At 49.6% G+C, this 21,709-nt stretch overlaps 1 protein-coding gene across 4 annotated transcripts in view; it reads right to left on the reverse strand.

Moving 5' to 3' along the window:
• LOC110498601 (structural maintenance of chromosomes protein 2) overlaps positions 1-21,709 on the reverse strand; it is a 46,242-nt gene that overhangs the window by 3,081 nt on the left and 21,452 nt on the right. For all 4 annotated transcript variants that reach the window (XR_016483968.1, XM_090188124.1, XM_090188125.1 and 1 more), the window contains exons 16-25: positions 20,522-20,657; positions 19,341-19,465; positions 14,671-14,735; positions 10,673-10,801; positions 10,185-10,328; positions 9,475-9,549; positions 8,206-8,325; positions 5,593-5,793; positions 4,002-4,118; positions 2,617-2,777 (exon numbers count right to left, since the gene is read on the reverse strand). Coding sequence is in view for 3 of the 4 variants with exons in the window: in XM_090188124.1 (XP_090044250.1) it covers positions 2,617-2,777; positions 4,002-4,118; positions 5,593-5,793; positions 8,206-8,325; positions 9,475-9,549; positions 10,185-10,328; positions 10,673-10,801; positions 14,671-14,735; positions 19,341-19,465; positions 20,522-20,657 (1,273 nt within the window). In the remaining variant the exon portion in view is untranslated. The remainder of the gene's footprint in view (positions 1-2,616; positions 2,778-4,001; positions 4,119-5,592; positions 5,794-8,205; positions 8,326-9,474; positions 9,550-10,184; positions 10,329-10,672; positions 10,802-14,670; positions 14,736-19,340; positions 19,466-20,521; positions 20,658-21,709) is intronic.

Genomic DNA, 21,709 nt, shown 5'->3' on the forward strand with positions numbered 1-21,709 from the left:
CCAGGCTCTGACTGGGCCACTCAAGGACATTCAGAGACTTGTCCCGAAGCCACTCCTGCGCTGTCTTGGCTGTGTGCTTATGGTCGTTGTCCTGTTGGAAGGTGAACCTTCACCCCAGTCTGAGGTTCTGAGCGCTCTGTAGCAGGTTTTCATCAAGGATCTCTCTGTACTTTCCTCCATTCATCTTTCCCTCGATCCTGACTAGTCTCCCAGTCCCTACAGCATGATGCTGCCACCACCATGCTTCACCGTAGGGATGGAACCAGGTTTCCTCCAGACGTGACGCTTGGCATTCAGGCCAAAGAGTCCAATCTTGGCTTCACCAGAGAATCTTGTTCATGGTCTGAGAGTCTTTAGGCAAACACCGAGTGGGCTGTCATGTGCCTTTTACTGAGGAGTGGCTTCCGTTTGACCTCTCTACCATAAAGGCCTGATTGGTGGAGTGCTGCAGAGATGGTTGTCCTTCTGGAAGGTTCTCCCATCTCCACAGAGGAACTCTGGAGCTCTGTCAGAGTGACCATTGGGTTCTTTGTCACCTCCCGGACCAAAGCCCTTCTCCCTCGATTGGTCAGTTTGGCCAGGCAACCAGTTCTAGGAAGAATCGTGGTGGTTCCAAGGGTCTTAATTTTAAGAATGATGGAGGCCACTGTGTTCTTGGGGACCTTCAATGCTGCAGAAATGTTTTGGTACCCTTCCCCAGATCTGTGCCTCGACACAATCCTGTCTTGGAGCTCTACGGATAATTCCTTCGACCTCATGGCTTGGTTTTGGCTCAGACATGCACTGTCAACTGTGGGACCTTTATATAGACAGGTGTGTGCCTTCTCAAATCATGTCCAATCAAGTTGTAGAAACAGGATGCACCTGAGCTCAATTTCAAGTCTCACAGCAAAGAGTCAACAACAACTTACCAACAACGATGAGACGGCCTACAGGGAGGAGGTGAGGGCCCTCGGAGTGTGGTGTCAGGAAAATAACCTCACACTCAACGTCAACAAAACTAAGGAGATGATTGTGGACTTCAGGAAACAGCAGAGGGAACACCCCCCTATCCACATCGATGGAACAGTAGTGGAGAGGGTAGCAAGTTTTAGGTTCCTCGGCATACACATCACAGACAAACTGAATTGGTCCACTCACACAGACAGCATTGTGAAGAAGGCGCAGCAGCGCCTCTTCAACCTCAGGAGGCTGAAGAAATTCGGCTTGTCACCAAAAGCACTCACAAACTTCTACAGATGCACAATCGAGAGCATCCTGGCGGGCTGTATCACCGCCTGGTATGGCAACTGCACCGCCCTCAACCGTAAGGCTCTCCAGAGGGTAGTGAGGTCTGCACAACGCATCACCGGGAGCAAACTACCTGCCCTCCAGGACACCTACACCACCCGATGTCACAGGAAGGCCATAAAGATCATCAAGGACAACAACCACCCAAGCCACTGCCTGTTCACCCCGCTATCATCCAGAAGGCGAGGTCAGTACAGGTGCATCAAAGCTGGGACCGAGAGACTGAAAAACAGCTTCTATCTCAAGGCCATCAGACTGTTAAACAGCCACCACTAACACTGAGTGGCTGCTGCCAACACACTGACACTGACTCAACTCCAGCCACTTTAATAATGGGAATTGATGGGAAATGATGTAAATATATCACTAGCCACTTTAAACAATGCTACCTAATATAATGTTACTTACCCTACATTATTCATCTCATATGCATACGTATATACTGTACTCTATATCATCGACTGTATCCTTATGTAATACATGTATCACTAGCCACTTTATACTATACTATGCCACTTTGTTTACATACTCATCTCATTTGTACATACTGTACCCGATACCATCTACTGTATCTTGCCTATGCTGCTCTGTACCATCACTCATTCATATATCCTTATGTACATATTCTTTATCCCCTTACACTGTGTACAAGACAGTAGTTTTGGAATTGTTAGTTAGATTACTTGTTATTACTGCATTGTCGGAACTAGAAGCACAAGCATTTCGCTACACTCGCATTAACAACTGCTAACCATGTGTATGTGACAAATAAAATTTGATTTGATTTGAGTCTGAATACTTATGTAAAATAGGATAATTCAGATTTTTATTTTTTATTTTTATTATTTGCAAACATTCCTAAAAAAAACTGTTTTTGCTTTGTCACATTATGGGCTAGTGTGTGTAGATGGATGAGAATGTTATTTTTTTAAATCAATTTTAGAATAAAACTATAACGTGGTCCAATACACACAGTTACACGCGCGTTCGGCCAGAGAGGACCATTCTGTTCACCGGAGTCCACTTCAATAGAATCAAAGATGGTGTTACTGATCACTAGCCAATCAAAAGAGCCGTCTTAATCCATCATCTGACCTTTGACATCTTCTGGCTGCGCGTACACAGGCAGTACAATTCTGATATTTTTCACACCAATTGATGTTTTGGCCAAATCATATCAGATTTTTTCCCCCCAGAGCTGATCTGGGTAAACGACCATTGTGTTTGCAGAGGTTTAGTAAACTGGAAATTAGTAGCACAAGTCTAACACACACACTGTATGTATCAATAACCAATCAGTTAATGATTAAATTGATCTCCCCGTACCTCTGTCCTCCGCTGAGTTCAGTGAGGTTCTCCTTCCACGTGTTTCCCAGAGCCACCTTGAACTCCAGGCCCTCTAAGGCCCCGCAGCCCTCAGGAGGGGCCAGACGGGCATCAGCCCCCGGCAGCAGGGTGGAGAAGATACTGCCAAAGTCTTTATTCACCTGGAGACACACATTTGTAGAGGAGACAGGGGACAGAGACAGGAGACCGAGAGGAGACAGAGACAGGAGAACAACAGGAGACCGAGAGGAGACAGGAGAACAACAGGAGACAGAGAGGAGACAGGAGAACGAGAGGAGACAGAGACAGGAGACCGAGGAGACAGGAGAACAACAGGAGACAGAGACGAGACAGAGACAGGAGACCGAGAGGAGACAGAGACAGGAGAACGACAGGAGACAGAGAGGACACCGAGGAGACAGAGACAGGAGAACGAGACAGGAGAGTTTGAGTCATTTTGCCAGAGACCAGAATACTTCGCTTCCTGTTAGCTTCTAGAAATAATGTCTTTGTCTCAGAGGACTAACAGTCTAGTGATGTCACCAACACAGTCTGCTGATGTCACCAACAGTCTGCTGATGTCACTAACAGTCTGGTGATGTCACCAACACAGTCTGCTGATGTCACTAAGTCTGCTGATGTCACTAACAGTCTGGTGATGTCACTAACAGTCTGGTGATGTCACTAACAGTCTGGTGATGTCACTAACAGTCTGGTGATGTCACTAACAGTCGTGTCTTTTTACCACAACCTGTTTTCACATCAAAATGGTCCTGTATCATTAAGACAATTATCAGACACACAGAGACAGAGACCTTCTGCCAGGCAGACAGAGACAGACAGACCTTCTACCAGGCAGACAGACATACCTTCTGCCAGGCAGACACATCAGAAACAGGCAGACAGAGACAGACAGACCTTCTGACAGACAGACCTTCTGCCAGGCAGGCAGACAGGCAGGCAGACAGACAGACCTTCTGCCAGGCAGACACATCAGAAACAGGCAGACAGAGACAGACAGACCTTCTGACAGACAGACACAGACAGACCTTCTGCCAGGCAGACACATCAGAAACAGACAGACCTTCTGCCAGGCAGACACAGAGACAGACAGACCTTCTGCCAGGCAGACACATCAGAGACAGACAGACCTTCTGCCAGGCAGGCAGACAGAGACAGACAGACAGACCTTCTGCCAGGCAGGCAGACAGACAGACCTTCTGCCAGGCAGACAGAGACAGACCTTCTGCCAGGCAGGCAGACAAACCTTCTGCCAGGCAGACAGACAGAGGCAGGCAGACCTTCTGCCAGGCAGACAGAGGCAGGCAGACAGACAGACCTTCTGCCAGGCAGACAGAGACAGACAGACAGGCAGACAGACAGACCTTCTGCCAGGCGATGTTGAGGGCCTCCTTCTTCTTCTGGTCCAGCTCCTCTATGGTCTGGAGGATCTTAGACTTGTCATTCTCTACGATCCTCTTCTTCTTCATCAGGTCATTATACTGATGGAAGTTAGGGCAAAAACAGGGTCAAGGGTCACGTTCTCAACTCTCCTCCAATCATATCAAAGCTACCATTACCTATTGAGATCTGCCAGAACCTAGAGAAGGGCCCAAGAGAGGAAGAGGAATCAAAATAGATTTGATACAAGGTCCAAAGGAAACACACACACACACACACCCTCTCCTCAGCCTGACTCAACAAGGTCCAAAGGAAACACACACCTCCCCAAACTCACCCTCTCCTCAGCCTGACTCAACACACCTCCCTAAACTCACCCTCAGCCTGACTCAACACACACCTCCCTAAACTCACCCTCTCCTCAGCCTGACTCAACACACCTCCCTAAACTCACCCTCAGCCTGACTCAACACACACCTCCATAAACTCACCCTCTCCTCAGCCTGACTCAACATGTAACACACACCTCCATAAACTCACCCTCTCCTCAGCCTGACCACACACACCTCCCCAAACTCACCCTCTCCTCAGCCTGACCACACACACCTCCCCAAACTCACCCTCTCCTCAGCCTGACCACACACACCTCCCCAAACTCACCCTCTCCTCAGCCTGACCACACACACCTCCCCAAACTCACCCTCTCCTCAGCCTGACCACACACACCTCCCCTCAGCCAGACTCAACATGTAACACACACCTCCCCAAACTCCCCCTCTCCTCAGCCTGACCACACACACACACACCTCCCCAAACTCACCCTCTCCTCAGCCTGACCACACACACACACACATCCCCAAACTCACCCTCTCCTCAGCCTGACCACACACACCTCCCTCTCCTCAGCCTGACCACACACACCTCCCCAAACTCACCCTTTCCTCAGCCTGACCACACACACACCTCCCCAAACTCCCCCTCTCCTCAGCCTGACCACACACACCTCCCCAAACTCACCCTCTCCTCAGCCTGACCACACACACACCTCCCCAAACTCCCCCTCTCCTCAGCCTGACCACACACACCTCCCCAAACTCCCCCTCTCCTCAGCCTGACCACACACACCTCCCCAAACTCACCCTCTCCTCAGCCTGACCACACACACCTCCCCAAACTCATCCTCTCCTCAGCCTGACTAAACATGCAACACACACCTCCCCAAATGCACCCTCTCCTCAGCCTGACCACACACACCTCCCCAAACTCCCCCTCTCCTCAGCCTGACTCTACATGTAACACACACCTCCCCCTCTCCTCAACCTGACTCAACATGTAACACACACCTCCCTAAACTCCCCCTCTCCTCAGCCTGACTCTACATGTAACACACACCTCCCCCTCTCCTCAACCTGACTCAACATGTAACACACACCTCCCCCTCTCCTCAACCTGACTCAACATGTAACACACACCTCCCTAAACTCCCCCTCTCCTCAGCCTGACCACACACACCTCCCCAAACTCACCCTCTCCTCAGCCTGACTCAACATGTAAAACACACCTCCCCAAACTCACCCTCTCCTCAGCCTGACTCAACATGTTCATGGCTCTCTTGTTGACAGATCTCTCCAGTCGTGTCTTGGACTCTTCCAGCTTCCTGAGCCTCTGGCCCGCCTCTTTAGGGTTGTTGACCTTGAAGTCGTATCCCGTGTTGGGCTGGCCGAACAGGCCTCTCTCCTGACTGATCCACTCGTGTTCCTCTAACATACGAGACACCTGGAGAGAGAGAGCGATGGATAGAGGACAGGGAGAGAGATGGATAGAGAGAGCGGAGATGAGGGATGGATAGAGGACAGGGAGAGATGGATAGAGTGAGCGGAGGGGTGGAGAGAGAGAGAAAGAGCAGGATGAGTGAGAAAAGAGACGTTAGTCTGGCTAGCGGTACACGACTCTCACGTTCCTCTAACAGAAAGAACATCTAGTGCTGTGATTTAGTGATCTCTCTCTTCTGAAGAGACAAACAGATCGATCTGGAAACAGACAGAATATGAACAACATAAAGAGATGAGGAGAGAACAGATCAAATGGAGATTAGAAAGCAGAGTTGATCAGTAACAGACTGTCTTTACAGTGTTTGTTGTTGTTGATCAGTAACCGACTGTCTTTACAGTGTTTGTTGTTGTTGATCAGTAACCGACTGTCTTTACGGTGTTTGTTGTTGTTGATCAGTAACCGACTGTCTTTACAGTGTTTGTTGTTGTTGATCAGTAACCGACTGTCTTTACGGTGTTTGTTGTTGTTGATCAGTAACCGACTGTCTTTACGGTGTTTGTTGTTGTTGATCAGTAACCGACTGTCTTTACGGTGTTTGTTGTTGTTGATCAGTAACCGACTGTCTTTACGGTGTTTGTTGTTGTTGATCAGTAACCGACTGTCTTTACGGTGTTTGTTGTTGTTGATCAGTAACCGACTGTCTTTACGGTGTTTGTTGTTGTTGATCAGTAACCGACTGTCTTTACGGTGTTTGTTGTTGTTGATCAGTAACCGACTGTCTTTACGGTGTTTGTTGTTGTTGATCAGTAACCAACTGTCTTTACGGTGTTTGTTGTTGTTGATCAGTAACCGACTGTCTTTACGGTGTTTGTTGTTGATCAGTAACTGACTGTCTTTACGGTGTTTGTTGTTGATCAGTAACTGACTGTCTTTACGGTGTTTGTTGTTGTTGTTGTTGATCAGTAACTGTACCTTAGCAGCGGCCTCCTGACTGTCTTTACGGTGTTTGTTGTTGTTGATCAGTAACTGACTGTCTTTACGGTGTTGTTTGTTGTTGTTGTTGTTGTTGATCAGTAACTGACTGTCTTTACGGTGTTGTTTGTTGTTGTTGTTGTTGTTGTTGATCAGTAACTGACTGTCTTTACGGTGTTTGTTGTTGTTGTTGTTGATCAGTAACTGTACCTTAGCAGCAGCCTCCTGACTGTCTTTACGGTGTTTGTTGTTGTTGTTGTTGTTGTTGATCAGTAACTGACTGTCTTTACGGTGTTGTTTGTTGTTGTTGTTGTTGTTGATCAGTAACTGTACCTTAGCAGCGGCCTCCTGACTGTCTTTACGGTGTTTGTTGTTGTTGTTGTTGTTGTTGATCAGTAACTGACTGTCTTTACGGTGTTTGTTGTTGTTGTTGTTGATCAGTAACTGTACCTTAGCAGCAGCCTCCTGACTGTCTTTACGGTGTTTGTTGTTGTTGTTGTTGTTGTTGATCAGTAACTGACTGTCTTTACGGTGTTGTTTGTTGTTGTTGTTGTTGTTGATCAGTAACTGTACCTTAGCAGCAGCCTCCTGACTGTCTTTACGGTGTTTGTTGTTGTTGATCAGTAACTTACTGTCTTTACGGTGTTTGTTGTTGTTGTTGTTGTTGTTGATCAGTAACTGTACCTTAGCAGCAGCATCCTGACTGTCTTTACGGTGTTTGTTGTTGTTGATCAGTAACTGACTGTCTTTACGGTGTTTGTTGTTGTTGTTGTTGATCAGTAACTGTACCTTAGCAGCAGCCTCCTGACTGTCTTTACGGTGTTTGTTGTTGTTGATCAGTAACTGACTGTCTTTACGGTGTTTGTTGTTGTTGTTGTTGTTGATCAGTAACTGTACCTTAGCAGCAGCCTCCTGACTGTCTTTACGGTGTTTGTTGTTGTTGATCAGTAACTGACTGTCTTTACGGTGTTTGTTGTTGTTGTTGTTGTTGATCAGTAACTGTACCTTAGCAGCAGCCTCCTGACTGTCTTTACGGTGTTTGTTGTTGTTGATCAGTAACTGACTGTCTTTACGGTGTTTGTTGTTGTTGTTGTTGTTGTTGATCAGTAACTGTACCTTAGCAGCAGCATCCTGACTGTCTTTACGGTGTTTGTTGTTGTTGATCAGTAACTGACTGTCTTTACGGTGTTTGTTGTTGTTGTTGTTGATCAGTAACTGTACCTTAGCAGCAGCCTCCTGACTGTCTTTACGGTGTTTGTTGTTGTTGATCAGTAACTGACTGTCTTTACGGTGTTTGTTGTTGTTGTTGTTGTTGATCAGTAACTGTACCTTAGCAGCAGCCTCCTGACTGTCTTTACGGTGTTTGTTGTTGTTGATCAGTAACTGACTGTCTTTACGGTGTTTGTTGTTGTTGTTGTTGTTGTTGTTGATCAGTAACTGTACCTTAGCAGCAGCCTCCTGACTGTCTTTACGGTGTTTGCTGATGTTGTGTTCCAACTCTTTAATCTTCAACTGAGACTCATTGGTTCTCTCTCTCATATGGTTGGCTTCTGTACTTTTACCCTGGAACACACACACACACACACACACACACCACACACACACACACACGTTGTTATCAAGGAACATGATATTACATCGTCAAAGTAGCTCATAAGAGTTGGGTAGAACTGAGACATTTTTTACAAAGTGATCTGATCCTAGATCAGAGGTTATAATAATCTCTCATGGACAGATGCACGTAACAACTGATATTGTAGCGTCTCTAGAGCCTCTTTTCTCCCTATTTTATTCCTCCCCCCCCATTTTCTCAGGTTTTTATTATTCTGAAAAATCCCACTTCAAGTCCATAACAATGCTTAAACCATATCAGGAGACCACTTGAGGTCTGGGTAAAATCTCACGACATGTTCATTTGTTGGATGTAGGATCCTCTTTAATTTGGGTTGTAGATACTATGGATGTAACAGCTCACTGATACGCTTCCAATCTCGCGATTCAAACGATTCAGATACAGTACGAGGGCATCGGTCAGAAAAATCGATTGAAAACGTTACGAATTCGCCGTTTCACAAATGACTCTTCCGGAAACACCTCATCTTGTGTGACAACAGAGGCGTCTTCTCCTTCAGCATGTTACTGAGCCGACAGTCAGTGATCTTACAAGTCATTTTCAGGCCCAACAACATCAGGCAGACTAGTCAGACTTGCACGCTGAACGAGCCCTATAACCATATATCTCTTGCACATCTGCGCTCACTTTCAGCATTTAAATGCTTGTAAAAAAATGTCTCACGCAAATATTAGGCTTTCTTAGCTGAGTGACAGCTAGGGCTGATCCCATTTAGTCAACTGGTTGGTTTATAGGCTGTTGGTCAACAGATTTTAATGGTGCACAAGACACCTGTCTGATTGGTTCCTGTCTGGGTGGACTGATCCATTGTGGAGGCCGTGGGGGATGGCACAGTCCATCAGTCTCAGACACCTGTCTGAGTGGACTGATCCATTGTGGGGTGGGGGGTTGGGACTTTACTAATCTCATTAGTATCTTTTCACCTACATCTCCAGCAGAACTTGATCCAGCATCTGATGCTTTTATGAAGGATTTTAGTTCTGCGTGTCCGAGATGGTTTCCACGACAACATGACGATGATGAGGAGCAGCATGGTAATAACAACACCAGTACTACTGACAGTAATGTAGTGATCATACCTTGATCTCTTTGTCCTGGGCTACGATCACCTCTTTCTGTCTAGTCAACTCCTCCTGGGCCTTACGCACAGACTCCTGGAGAGAGAGAGGAGGAGAGAGAGGGGGGGTTAAAGGGATGTGAAGATAGAGGAGAGTTGTCAGTGATAAAGTATATAAACAAATATAGCTAGTTCATGTCAACAATCCAGACACTCGGGGCCGGGCTAACTGATGAGGTGGACACTCGGGGCCGGGCTAACTGATGAGGTGGACACTCGGGGCCGGGCTAACTGATGAGGTGGACACTCGGGGCCGGGCTAACTGATGAGGTGGACACTCGGGGCCGGGCTAACTGATGAGGTGGACACTCGGGGCCGGGCTAACTGATGAGGTGGACACTCGGGGCCGGGCTAACTGATGAGGTGGACACTCGGGGCCGGGCTAACTGATGAGGTGGACACTCGGGGCCGGGCTAACTGATGAGGTGCACACTCGGGGCCGGGCTAACTGATGAGGTGGACACTCGGGGCCGGGCTAACTGATGAGGTGGACACTCGGGGCCGGGCTAACTGATGAGGTGGACACTCGGGGCCGGGCTAACTGATGAGGTGGACACTCAGGGCCGTGCTAACTGATGAGGTGGACACTCAGGGCCGTGCTAACTGATGACGCCGGGCTAACTGATGAGGTGGAGGACATGTGACAGTAGTGAACCAGGAGGTAAACAGTACCTTGTTCTCTGCCACAGTGGAGGACATGTTGTCAATCTGTTCCTGGATCGTCTTCATGGCTTCGTCTACTGCCAGGATCTGTTGTTCATAGCCAGTCTGCTCCCTCTTCAACTCCTCCAACTCTAGGACCAGGGACTCAGCCTCCTGCACACACACACACACACGTCAAAAGTGCAACCCCCTTGTTTGTACACTGTAGAGGGTCTTGAATAATGTTATTGCTGGGGTAATGTAACCCGGGTTACGGCTGGGGTAATGTAACCCGGGTTACGGCTGGGGTAATGTAACCCGGGTTACGGCTGGGGTAATGTAACCCGGGTTACGGCTGGGGTAATGTAACCCGGGTTACGGCTGGGGTAATGTAACCCGGGTTATTGTGCTGGTGTCTTTGTTTTGGGGAAATTTTTTCACAGAATTAAAGTGTGTGTGTCTGTGTGTGTCTCAGTGTGTGTGTCTGTGTCTCAGTGTGTGTGTGTGTGTGTCTCCACCTGTTGTCTCTCCTTCAGTTTCTTACTGAACGCGTCAGCCTTGGTTTTAGCAGAGTTGACTTTCTGTTGAGCAGCTTTCAGTTCCTTCTCCCTCTCTGCCTCCGCATTCTGCATCTTATTCTCCAACACCTGGTGGAGCAAGGAGAGGGTTAACACCACATCAACAGAGCCAGGAGAGGTTTAACACCACATCAACAGAGCCAGGAGAGGTTTAACACCACATCAACAGAGCCAGGAGAGGTTTAACACCACATCAACAGAGCCAGGAGAGGTTTAACACCACATCAACAGAGCCAGGACAGAGGGTTTAACACCACATCAGAGCCAGGACAGAGGGTTTAACACCACATCAACAGAGCCAGGACAGAGGGTTTAACACCACATCAACAGAGCCAGGACAGAGGGTTTAACACCACATCAACAGAGCCAGGACAGAGGGTTAACACCATATCAACAGAGCCAGGAGAGAGGGTTTAACACCACATCAACAGAGCCAGGACAGAGGGTTAACACCATATCAACAGAGCCAGGACAGAGGGTTTAACACCACATCAACAGAGCCAGGAGAGGTTTAACACCACATCAACAGAGCCAGGACAGAGGGTTAACACCACATCAACAGAGCCAGGACAGAGGTTTAACACCACATCAACAGAGCCAGGACAGAGGGTTTAACACCACATCAACAGAGCCAGGACAGAGGGTTTAACACCACATCAACAGAGCCAGGACAGAGGGTTTAACACCATATCAACAGAGCCAGGAGAGGTTTAACACCACATCAACAGAGCCAGGAGAGAGGGATTAACACCACATCAACAGAGCCAGGAGAGAGGGATTAACACCACATCAACAGAGCCAGGACAGAGGGTTTAACACCACATCAACAGAGCCAGGACAGAGGGTTTAACACCACATCAACAGAGCCAGGAGAGAGGACTAACATCACATCAACAGAGCCAGGACAGAGGGTTTAACACCACATCAACAGAGCCAGGACAGAGGGTTTAACACCACATCAACAGAGCCAGGAGAGAGGGATTAACACCACATCAACAGAGCCAGGAGAGAGGGATTAACACCACATCAACAGAGCCAGGACAGAGGGTTTAACACCACATCAACAGAGCCAGGAGAGAGGGTTTAACACCACATCAACAGAGCCAGGACAGAGGTTTAACACCACATCAGAGCCAGGAGAGGTTTAACACCACATCAACAGAGCCAGGACAGAGGTTTAACACCACATCAGAGCCAGGAGAGGTTTAACACCACAATATCAACAGAGCCAGGAGAGAGGATTAACACCACATCAACAGAGCCAGGACAGAGGGTTTAACACCATATCAACAGAGCCAGGACAGAGGTTTAACACCACATCAACAGAGCCAGGACAGAGGTTTAACACCACATCAGAGCCAGGAGAGGTTTAACACCACATCAACAGAGCCAGGACAGAGGTTTAACACCACATCAGAGCCAGGAGAGGTTTAACACCACAATATCAACAGAGCCAGGAGAGAGGATTAACACCACATCAACAGAGCCAGGACAGAGGGTTTAACACCATATCAACAGAGCCAGGACAGAGGTTTAACACCACATCAACAGAGCCAGGACAGAGGATTAACACCATATCAACAGAGCCAGGACAGAGGGTTTAACACCACATCAACAGAGCCAGGACAGAGGGTTTAACACCACATCAACAGAGCCAGGACAGAGGGTTTAACACCACATCAACAGAGCCAGGAGAGGTTTAACACCACATCAACAGAGTCAGGAGAGGTTTAACACTACATCAACAGAGCCAGGACAGAGGGTTTAACACCACATCAACAGAGCCAGGACAGAGGTTTAACACCACATCAACAGAGCCAGGACCAGAGGGTTTAACACCACATCAACAGAGCCAGGACAGAGGGTTTAACACCACATCAACAGAGCCAGGACAGAGGGGTTAACACCACATCAACAGAGCCAGGAGAGAGGATTAACACCACATCAACAGAGCCAGGACAGAGGGATTAACACCACATCAACAGAGCCAGGACAGAGGGTTTAACACCACATCAACAGAGCCAGGACAGAGGGTTTAACACCACATCAACAGAGCCAGGAGAGGGTTTAACACCACATCAACAGAGCCAGGAGAGAGGTTTAACACCACATCAACAGAGCCATGACAGAGGGTTTAACACCACATCAACAGAGCCAGGAGAGGGTTTAACACCACATCAACAGAGCCAGGACAGAGGGTTTAACACCATATCAACAGAGCCAGGAGAGAGGACTAACATCACATCAACAGAGCCAGGAGAGGGTTTAACACCACATCAACAGAGCCAGGACAGAGGGGTTAACACCACATCAACAGAGCCAGGAGAGAGGATTAACACCACATCAACAGAGCCAGGACAGAGGGATTAACACCACATCAACAGAGCCAGGACAGAGGGTTTAACACCACATCAACAGAGCCAGGACAGAGGGTTTAACACCACATCAACAGAGCCAGGACAGAGGGTTTAACACCACATCAACAGAGCCAGGAGAGAGGTTTAACACCACATCAACAGAGCCATGACAGAGGGTTTAACACCACATCAACAGAGCCAGGAGAGGGTTTAACACCACATCAACAGAGCCAGGACAGAGGGTTTAACACCATATCAACAGAGCCAGGAGAGAGGACTAACATCACATCAACAGAGCCAGGACAGAGGGTTCCCGAGACCCATTCATATGAGGGGAAAAACAAATGATGCACGGTTAACCAAGTGGCTTCATAAGGGCGCCAGGTGGCCTAGTGGTGAAGAACATGGGGCCAGTAACCGAAAGGAAAGTTTAAATATCCGAGCCGATGTGCCGCTGAGCAAGGCACTTAAACCAAATTAAACTCTGTAATATATTTATTTTAATTGGGACGGGAGGAAGGGGGGGGGGGGGGTAATTAAGTTTGCTAAATGGCATACATTATCTCAGGGTGGGGTTGCAAAATTCTGGTAGCATGTGATCCTGAATGGAGACCACTGATAGGTCCAGACATGACCCATGTGATCCTGAATGGAGACCCCTGATAGGGGTAGATATGACCCATTGGGATAATAAGTCATGTGATCCTGAAAGGAGACTACTGATAGGTCCAGATATGACCCATTGGGATAATAAGTCATGTGATCCTGAAAGGAGACTACTGATAGGTTCAGATATGACCCATTGGGATAATAAGTCATGTGATCCTGAAAGGAGACCCCTGATAGGTCCAGATATGACCCATTGGGATAATAAGTCATGTGATCCTGAAAGGAGACCACTGATAGGTCCAGATATGACCCATTGGGATAATAAGTCATGTGATCCTGAAAGGAGACTACTGATAGGTCCAGATATGACCCATTGGGATAATAAGTCATGTGATCCTGAAAGGAGACCCCTGATAGGTCCAGATATGACCCATTGGGATAATAAGTCATGTGATCCTGAAAGGAGACTACTGATAGGTCCAGATATGACCCATTGGGATAATAAGTCATGTGATCCTGAAAGGAGACTACTGATAGGTCCAGATATGACCCATTGGGATAATAAGTCATGTGATCCTGAAAGGAGACCACTGATAGGTCCAGATATGACCCATTGGGATAATAAGTCATGTGATCCTGAAAGGAGACTACTGATAGGTCCAGATATGACCCATGTGATCCTGAAAGGAGACTACTGATAGGTCCAGATATGACCCATTGGGATAATAAGTCATGTGATCCTGAAAGGAGACTACTGATAGGTCCAGATATGACCCATTGGGATAATAAGTCATGTGATCCTGAAAGGAGACCCCTGATAGGTCCAGATATGACCCATTGGGATAATAAGTCATGTGATCCTGAAAGGAGACTACTGATAGGTCCAGATATGACCCATTGGGATAATAAGTCATGTGATCCTGAAAGGAGACTACTGATAGGTCCAGATATGACCCATGGAGATAAACTGACCTTGTACTTCTCATCCGCCTTCTTCTGGACCTCCTTACTGCTGCGCAGGGTCTCCTCACACTCCTCTGAGAGAGACACACACACACACACAGACACACACTTTTAATGTGAGTCATACTGCATTAACAGGAAGTTTAAAATGCAGAAGGATAAAATGTGTTTGTCAGACATGGTGGGATCTGTTCTGTGTTGGTTAAATGTAATTATGTGAGAAACGGGAGGTGGAAACATCGTTAATGGTGTAAATATGGATACAGTATAATAACCATCATATGGAACTCAACATGGAGTCACGCTGTGACGTGGTGTCTGGTCGTCCCGCTACGACTCAGGATAACATGCAGTTTAATTAGGCTACAGATTAAATAAACGATGATGATGGACTTCACAGGATGGTGAAAGTGAAAAGGTGATGAGTTTGATGCTCCTTTCCAATAAATATTGAGGGTCTTCCGGTGACATGATGATCTGTCCCCACTTGTATCCTGCCAGCTGTTGGCTAGACAGCTGCTCTGTCCACACTGTATCCTGCCAGCTGTTGGCTAGACAGCTGCTCTGTCCACACTGTATCCTGCCAGCTGTTGGCTAGACAGCTGCTCTGTCCCCACTGTATCCTGCCAGCTGTTGGCTAGACAGCTGCTCTGTCCACACTGTATCCTGCCAGCTGTTGGCTAGAGAGCTGCTCTGTCCCCACTGTATCCTGCCAGCTGTTGGCTAGACAGCTGCTCTGTCCCCACTGTATCCTGCCAGCTGTTGGCTAGAGAGCTGCTCTGTCCCCACTGTATCCTGCCAGCTGTTGGCTAGACAGCTGCTCTGTCCCCACTGTATCCAGCCAGCTGTTGGCTAGACAGCTGCTCTGTCCCCACTGTATCCTGCCAGCTGTTGGCTAGACAGCTGCTCTGTCCCCACTGTATCCTGCCAGCTGTTGGCTAGAGCTGCTCTGTCCACACTGTATCCTGCCAGCTGTTGGCTAGACAGCTGCTCTGTCCACACTGTATCCTGCCAGCTGTTGGCTAGACAGCTGCTCTGTCCACACTGTATCCTGCCAGCTGTTGGCTAGAGCTGCTCTGTCCACACTGTATCCTGCCAGCTGTTGGCTAGACAGCTGCTCTGTCCCCACTGTATCCTGCCAGCTGTTGGCTAGACAGCTGCTCTGTCCCCACTGTATCCTGCCAGCTGTTGGCTAGACAGCTGCTCTGTCCCCACTGTATCCTGCCAGCTGTTGGCTAGACAGCTGCTCTGTCCCCACTGTATCCTGCCAGCTGTTGGCTAGACAGCTGCTCTGTCCCCACTGTATCCTGCCAGCTGTTGGCTAGACAGCTGCTCTGTCCCCACTGTATCCTGCCAGCTGTTGGCTAGACAGCTGCTCTGTCCCCACTGTATCCTGCCAGCTGTTGGCTAGACAGCTGCTCTGTCCCCACTGTATCCTGCCAGCTGTTGGCTAGACAGCTGCTCTGTCCCCACTGTATCCTACCAGCTGTTGGCTAGACAGCTGCTCTGTCCCCACTGTATCCTGCCAGCTGTTGGCTAGACAGCTGCTCTGTCCCCACTGTATCCTGCCAGCTGTTGGCTAGACAGCGGCTCTGTCCCCACTGTATCCTACCAGCTGTTGGCTAGACAGCTGCTCTGTCCCCACTGTATCCTGCCAGCTGTTGGCTAGACAGCTGCTCTGTCCCCACTGTATCCTGCCAGCTGTTGGCTAGACAGCTGCTCTGTCCCCACTGTATCCTGCCAGCTGTTGGCTAGACAGCTGCTCTGTCCCCACTGTATCCTGCCAGCTGTTGGCTAGACAGCTGCTCTGTCCCCACTGTATCCTACCAGCTGTTGGCTAGACAGCTGCTCTGTCCCCACTGTATCCTGCCAGCTGTTGGCTAGACAGCTGCTCTGTCCCCACTGTATCCTGCCAGCTGTTGGCTAGACAGCTGCTCTGTCCCCACTGTATCCTGCCAGCTGTTGGCTAGACAGCTGCTCTGTCCACACTGTATCCTGCCAGCTGTTGGCTAGAGAGCTGCTCTGTCCCCACTGTATCCTGCCAGCTGTTGGCTAGACAGCTGCTCTGTCCCCACTGTATCCTGCCAGCTGTTGGCTAGAGAGCTGCTCTGTCCCCACTGTATCCTGCCAGCTGTTGGCTAGACAGCTGCTCTGTCCCCACTGTATCCAGCCAGCTGTTGGCTAGACAGCTGCTCTGTCCCCACTGTATCCTGCCAGCTGTTGGCTAGACAGCTGCTCTGTCCCCACTGTATCCTGCCAGCTGTTGGCTAGAGCTGCTCTGTCCACACTGTATCCTGCCAGCTGTTGGCTAGACAGCTGCTCTGTCCACACTGTATCCTGCCAGCTGTTGGCTAGACAGCTGCTCTGTCCACACTGTATCCTGCCAGCTGTTGGCTAGAGCTGCTCTGTCCACACTGTATCCTGCCAGCTGTTGGCTAGACAGCTGCTCTGTCCCCACTGTATCCTGCCAGCTGTTGGCTAGACAGCTGCTCTGTCCCCACTGTATCCTGCCAGCTGTTGGCTAGACAGCTGCTCTGTCCCCACTGTATCCTGCCAGCTGTTGGCTAGACAGCTGCTCTGTCCCCACTGTATCCTGCCAGCTGTTGGCTAGACAGCTGCTCTGTCCCCACTGTATCCTGCCAGCTGTTGGCTAGACAGCTGCTCTGTCCCCACTGTATCCTGCCAGCTGTTGGCTAGACAGCTGCTCTGTCCCCACTGTATCCTGCCAGCTGTTGGCTAGACAGCTGCTCTGTCCCCACTGTATCCTGCCAGCTGTTGGCTAGACAGCTGCTCTGTCCCCACTGTATCCTACCAGCTGTTGGCTAGACAGCTGCTCTGTCCCCACTGTATCCTGCCAGCTGTTGGCTAGACAGCTGCTCTGTCCCCACTGTATCCTGCCAGCTGTTGGCTAGACAGCGGCTCTGTCCCCACTGTATCCTACCAGCTGTTGGCTAGACAGCTGCTCTGTCCCCACTGTATCCTGCCAGCTGTTGGCTAGACAGCTGCTCTGTCCCCACTGTATCCTGCCAGCTGTTGGCTAGACAGCTGCTCTGTCCCCACTGTATCCTGCCAGCTGTTGGCTAGACAGCTGCTCTGTCCCCACTGTATCCTGCCAGCTGTTGGCTAGACAGCTGCTCTGTCCCCACTGTATCCTACCAGCTGTTGGCTAGACAGCTGCTCTGTCCCCACTGTATCCTGCCAGCTGTTGGCTAGACAGCTGCTCTGTCCCCACTGTATCCTGCCAGCTGTTGGCTAGACAGCTGCTCTGTCCCCACTGTATCCTGCCAGCTGTTGGCTAGACAGCTGCTCTGTCCACACTGTATCCTGCCAGCTGTTGGCTAGACAGCTGCTCTGTCCCCACTGTATCCTACCAGCTGTTGGCTAGACAGCTGCTCTGTCCCCACTGTATCCTACCAGCTGTTGGCTAGACAGCTGCTCTGTCCCCACTGTATCCTGCCAGCTATTGGCTAGACAGCTGCTCTGTCCCCACTGTATCCTACCAGCTGTTGGCTAGACAGCTGCTCTGTCCCCACTGTATCCTACCAGCTGTTGGCTAGACAGCTGCTCTGTCCACACTGTATCCTGCCAGCTGTTGGCTAGACAGCTGCTCTGTCCCCACTGTATCCTGCCAGCTATTGGCTAGACAGCTGCTCTGTCCCCACTGTATCCTGCCAGCTGTTGGCTAGACAGCTGCTCTGTCCCCACTGTATCCTGCCAGCTGTTGGCTAGACAGCTGCTCTGTCCCCACTGTATCCTGCCAGCTATTGGCTAGACAGCTGCTCTGTCCCCACTGTATCCTGCCAGCTGTTGGCTAGACAGCTGCTCTGTCCCCACTGTATCCTGCCAGCTATTGGCTAGACAGCAAGTGCCAACATCATTTGCTATTTAAAGTAACAGTTTTTGTGAAGAAAAAAAAACTATAAAATCAGCCACTTTGGGTTCATCCTGTTTTAATGTGCACCTGGAGTTAACTTACCTTAACCCCCCGACCCCTGACCTAATTTCCCAGATACCAGGAAGTCTAAGAACCATTGAGGCCTTTGTTCTACTCCTCTCTATCTCAGTTACAACCACCCCACTTCCTGTCACTGGAATACCAGCTGTAGGGTTAAATACCACCCCACTTCCTGTCACTGGAATACCAGATGTAGGTTTAAATACCACCTCACTTCCTGTCACTGGAATATGTGCTGTAGGTTTAAATACCACCCCACTTCCTGTCACTGGAATACGTGCTGTAGGTTTAAATACCACCCCACTTCCTGTCACAGGAATACCAGCTGTAGGTTTAAATACCACCTCACTTCCTGTCACTGGAATATGTGCTGTAGGTTTAAATACCACCCCACTTCCTGTCACAGGAATACCAGCTGTAGGTTTAATCACCAAGTCAATCAATCGTCGGCTTCAAGCTATCTCTAGTAAAACCCCTGTCCTCGACACACAGACTAGCTACAGGAAGCTAGAGTGGACACTATAAAACTCAGCATGAGCAGGACACAAATATCTTACTGTTTGTTATTAACTAAATAATTGTTACCTTTTATTTGTTGGATAATGTAACTACATTCATTTTTTCGCCTCACAGTTCAACTCTTTGGGATCAAGTGTTGTCCCACCTTTAAAAAATATGTTGAAAAACGTTGTGAGTGTGTGTGAGTGTGTGTGTGTGCGCTCACCGATGGTCTTCAGTAACATCTTCAGTTCTTCCTGTTGTTTATGGAAGGAGCTCTGATGGAGTTTAACCTGGAGAATATCTAACTCTTCTGTCTTCATGTCTAACTGCTGCTTTAACAAACGATACCTAGAAAGAGGAGAGGAGGGAGAGGAAAGGGGAGAGGAGAGGGGAGGGGAGAGGGAGAGGGGAGAGGAGGGAGGAGGCAGAGGGGAGAGTAGAGGGAGAGGGGAGAGTAGAGGGAGAGGGGAGAGTAGAGGGAGAGGGGAGGGTAGAGGAAGGAGAGGATAGAGGGGAGAGGAAAGAGGAGAGGGTAGAGGAGGGAGAGGGAAGAAGAGAGGATAGAGGAGGGAGAGGAGAGAGAGGGTAGAGGAGGGAGAGGAGAGAGAGGGTAGAGGAGGGAGAGGGTAGAGGAGGGAGAGGGTAGAGGAGGGAGAGGGTAGAGGAGGGAGAGGGTAGAGGAGGGAGAGGGTAGAGGAGGGAGAGGGTAGAGGAGGGAGAGGGTAGAGGAGGGAGGGGGTAGAGGAGGGAGAGGAGAGAGGGTAGAGGAGAAAGAGGAGAGGGTAGAGGAGGGAGAGGAGAGAGAGAGGAGAGAGGAGAGAGGAGAAAGAGAGGGTAGAGGAGAAAGAGGAGAGAGAGGGTAGAGGAGAGGGTAGAGGAGAGGGTAGAGGAGAGGGTAGAGGAGAGGGTAGAGGAGAGGGTAGAGGAGAGGGTAGAGGAGGGAGAGAGGAGGGAGAGAGGAGGGAGAGAGGAGGGAGAGAGGAGGGAGAGAGGGTAGAGGAGGGAAGAGGAGGGAGAGGAGAGAGAGAGGGTAGAGGAGGGAGAGAGGGTAGGGTAGAGGAGAGGGTAGGAGGGAGAGGAGAGGGTAGAGGAGAGGGTAGAGGAGAGGGTAGAGGAGGGTAGAGGAGGGTAGAGGAGGGTAGAGGAGGGTAGAGGAGGGAGAGAGGGTAGGGTAGAGGAGGGAGAGAGGGTAGGGTAGAGGAGGGAGTAGAGGAGGGAGAGAGGGTAGGGTAGAGGGAGTAGAGGAGGGAGAGGAGAGGGTAGAGGAGGGAAGAGGAGAGGGTAGAGGAGGGAGAGAGAGAGGGGGTAGAGGAGGGAGAGAGAAGGAATATATAGAGAAATTTTCAGAAATATTGAATTAGCTGAACTCCTAAAGCTACATAGTAAATGTTTCAGGGCAGCCACCTCTCAGCGGTCCCCTTGAGACCAGACAGTTGTTTGTCCAGGGCCTGTAGCTCCGTCTCCGTAGCTGACAGACTGTCCTGAACCGCTCTCAGCTCCTGGAGACTGGACAACACGGAGGCCGACTGGGAACGGGCTCCTACAGGGAGACGGAGAATAAACACCACATTACAGAGGGAAGGAGAGATACACACAGACTGGCCCCTACAGGGAGAGATACACACAGACTGGCTCCTACAGGGAGAGATACACACAGACTGGCTCCTAGAGGGAGAGATACACACAGACTGGCTCCTAGAGGGAGAGATACACACACCCTGGCTCCTAGAGGGAGAGATACACACACCCTGGCTCCTAGAGGGAGAGATACACACAGACTGGCTCCTAGAGGGAGAGAGACACACAGACTGGCTCCTAGAGGGAGAGATACACACAGACTGGCTCCTAGAGGGAGAGATACACACAGACTGGCTCCTAGAGGGAGAGATACACACAGACTGGCTCCTAGAGGGAGAGATACACACAGACTGGCTCCTAGAGGGAGAGATACACACAGACTGGCTCCTAGAGGGAGAGAGACACATGACACCACACAGACTGACTCCTAGAGAGAGAGAGAGAGACACACAGACTGACTCCTAGAGGGAGAGAGACACATGACAACAGACTGACTCCTAGAGGGAGAGAGACACACACACACAGACTGACTCCTAGAGGGAGAGAGACACATGACAACACAGACTGACTCCTAGAGGGAGAGAGACACATGACAACACAGACTGACTCCTAGAGGGAGAGAGACACATGACAACACACAGACTGACTCCTAGAGGGAGAGAGACACATGACAACACAGACTGACTCCTAGAGGGAGAGAGACACATTACACCACACAGACTGACTCCTAGAGAGAGAGAGAGAGACACACAGACTGACTCCTAGAGGGAGAGAGACACATGACAACACAGACTGGCTCCTAGAGGGAGAGAGACACATGACAACAGACTGACTCCTAGAGGGAGAGAGACACATGACAACAGACTGACTCCTAGAGGGAGAGAGACACACACACACAGACTGACTCCTAGAGGGAGAGAGACACATGACAACACAGACTGACTCCTAGAGAGAGAGAGAGAGACACACAGACTGACTCCTAGAGGGAGAGAGACACATGACAACAGACTGACT

The sequence above is a fragment of the Oncorhynchus mykiss genome, chromosome 10, assembly GCF_057628025.1.
Source record: "Oncorhynchus mykiss isolate SJ-2025 chromosome 10, ASM5762802v1, whole genome shotgun sequence".
NCBI classification, from domain to species: Eukaryota; Metazoa; Chordata; class Actinopteri; order Salmoniformes; family Salmonidae; genus Oncorhynchus; species Oncorhynchus mykiss.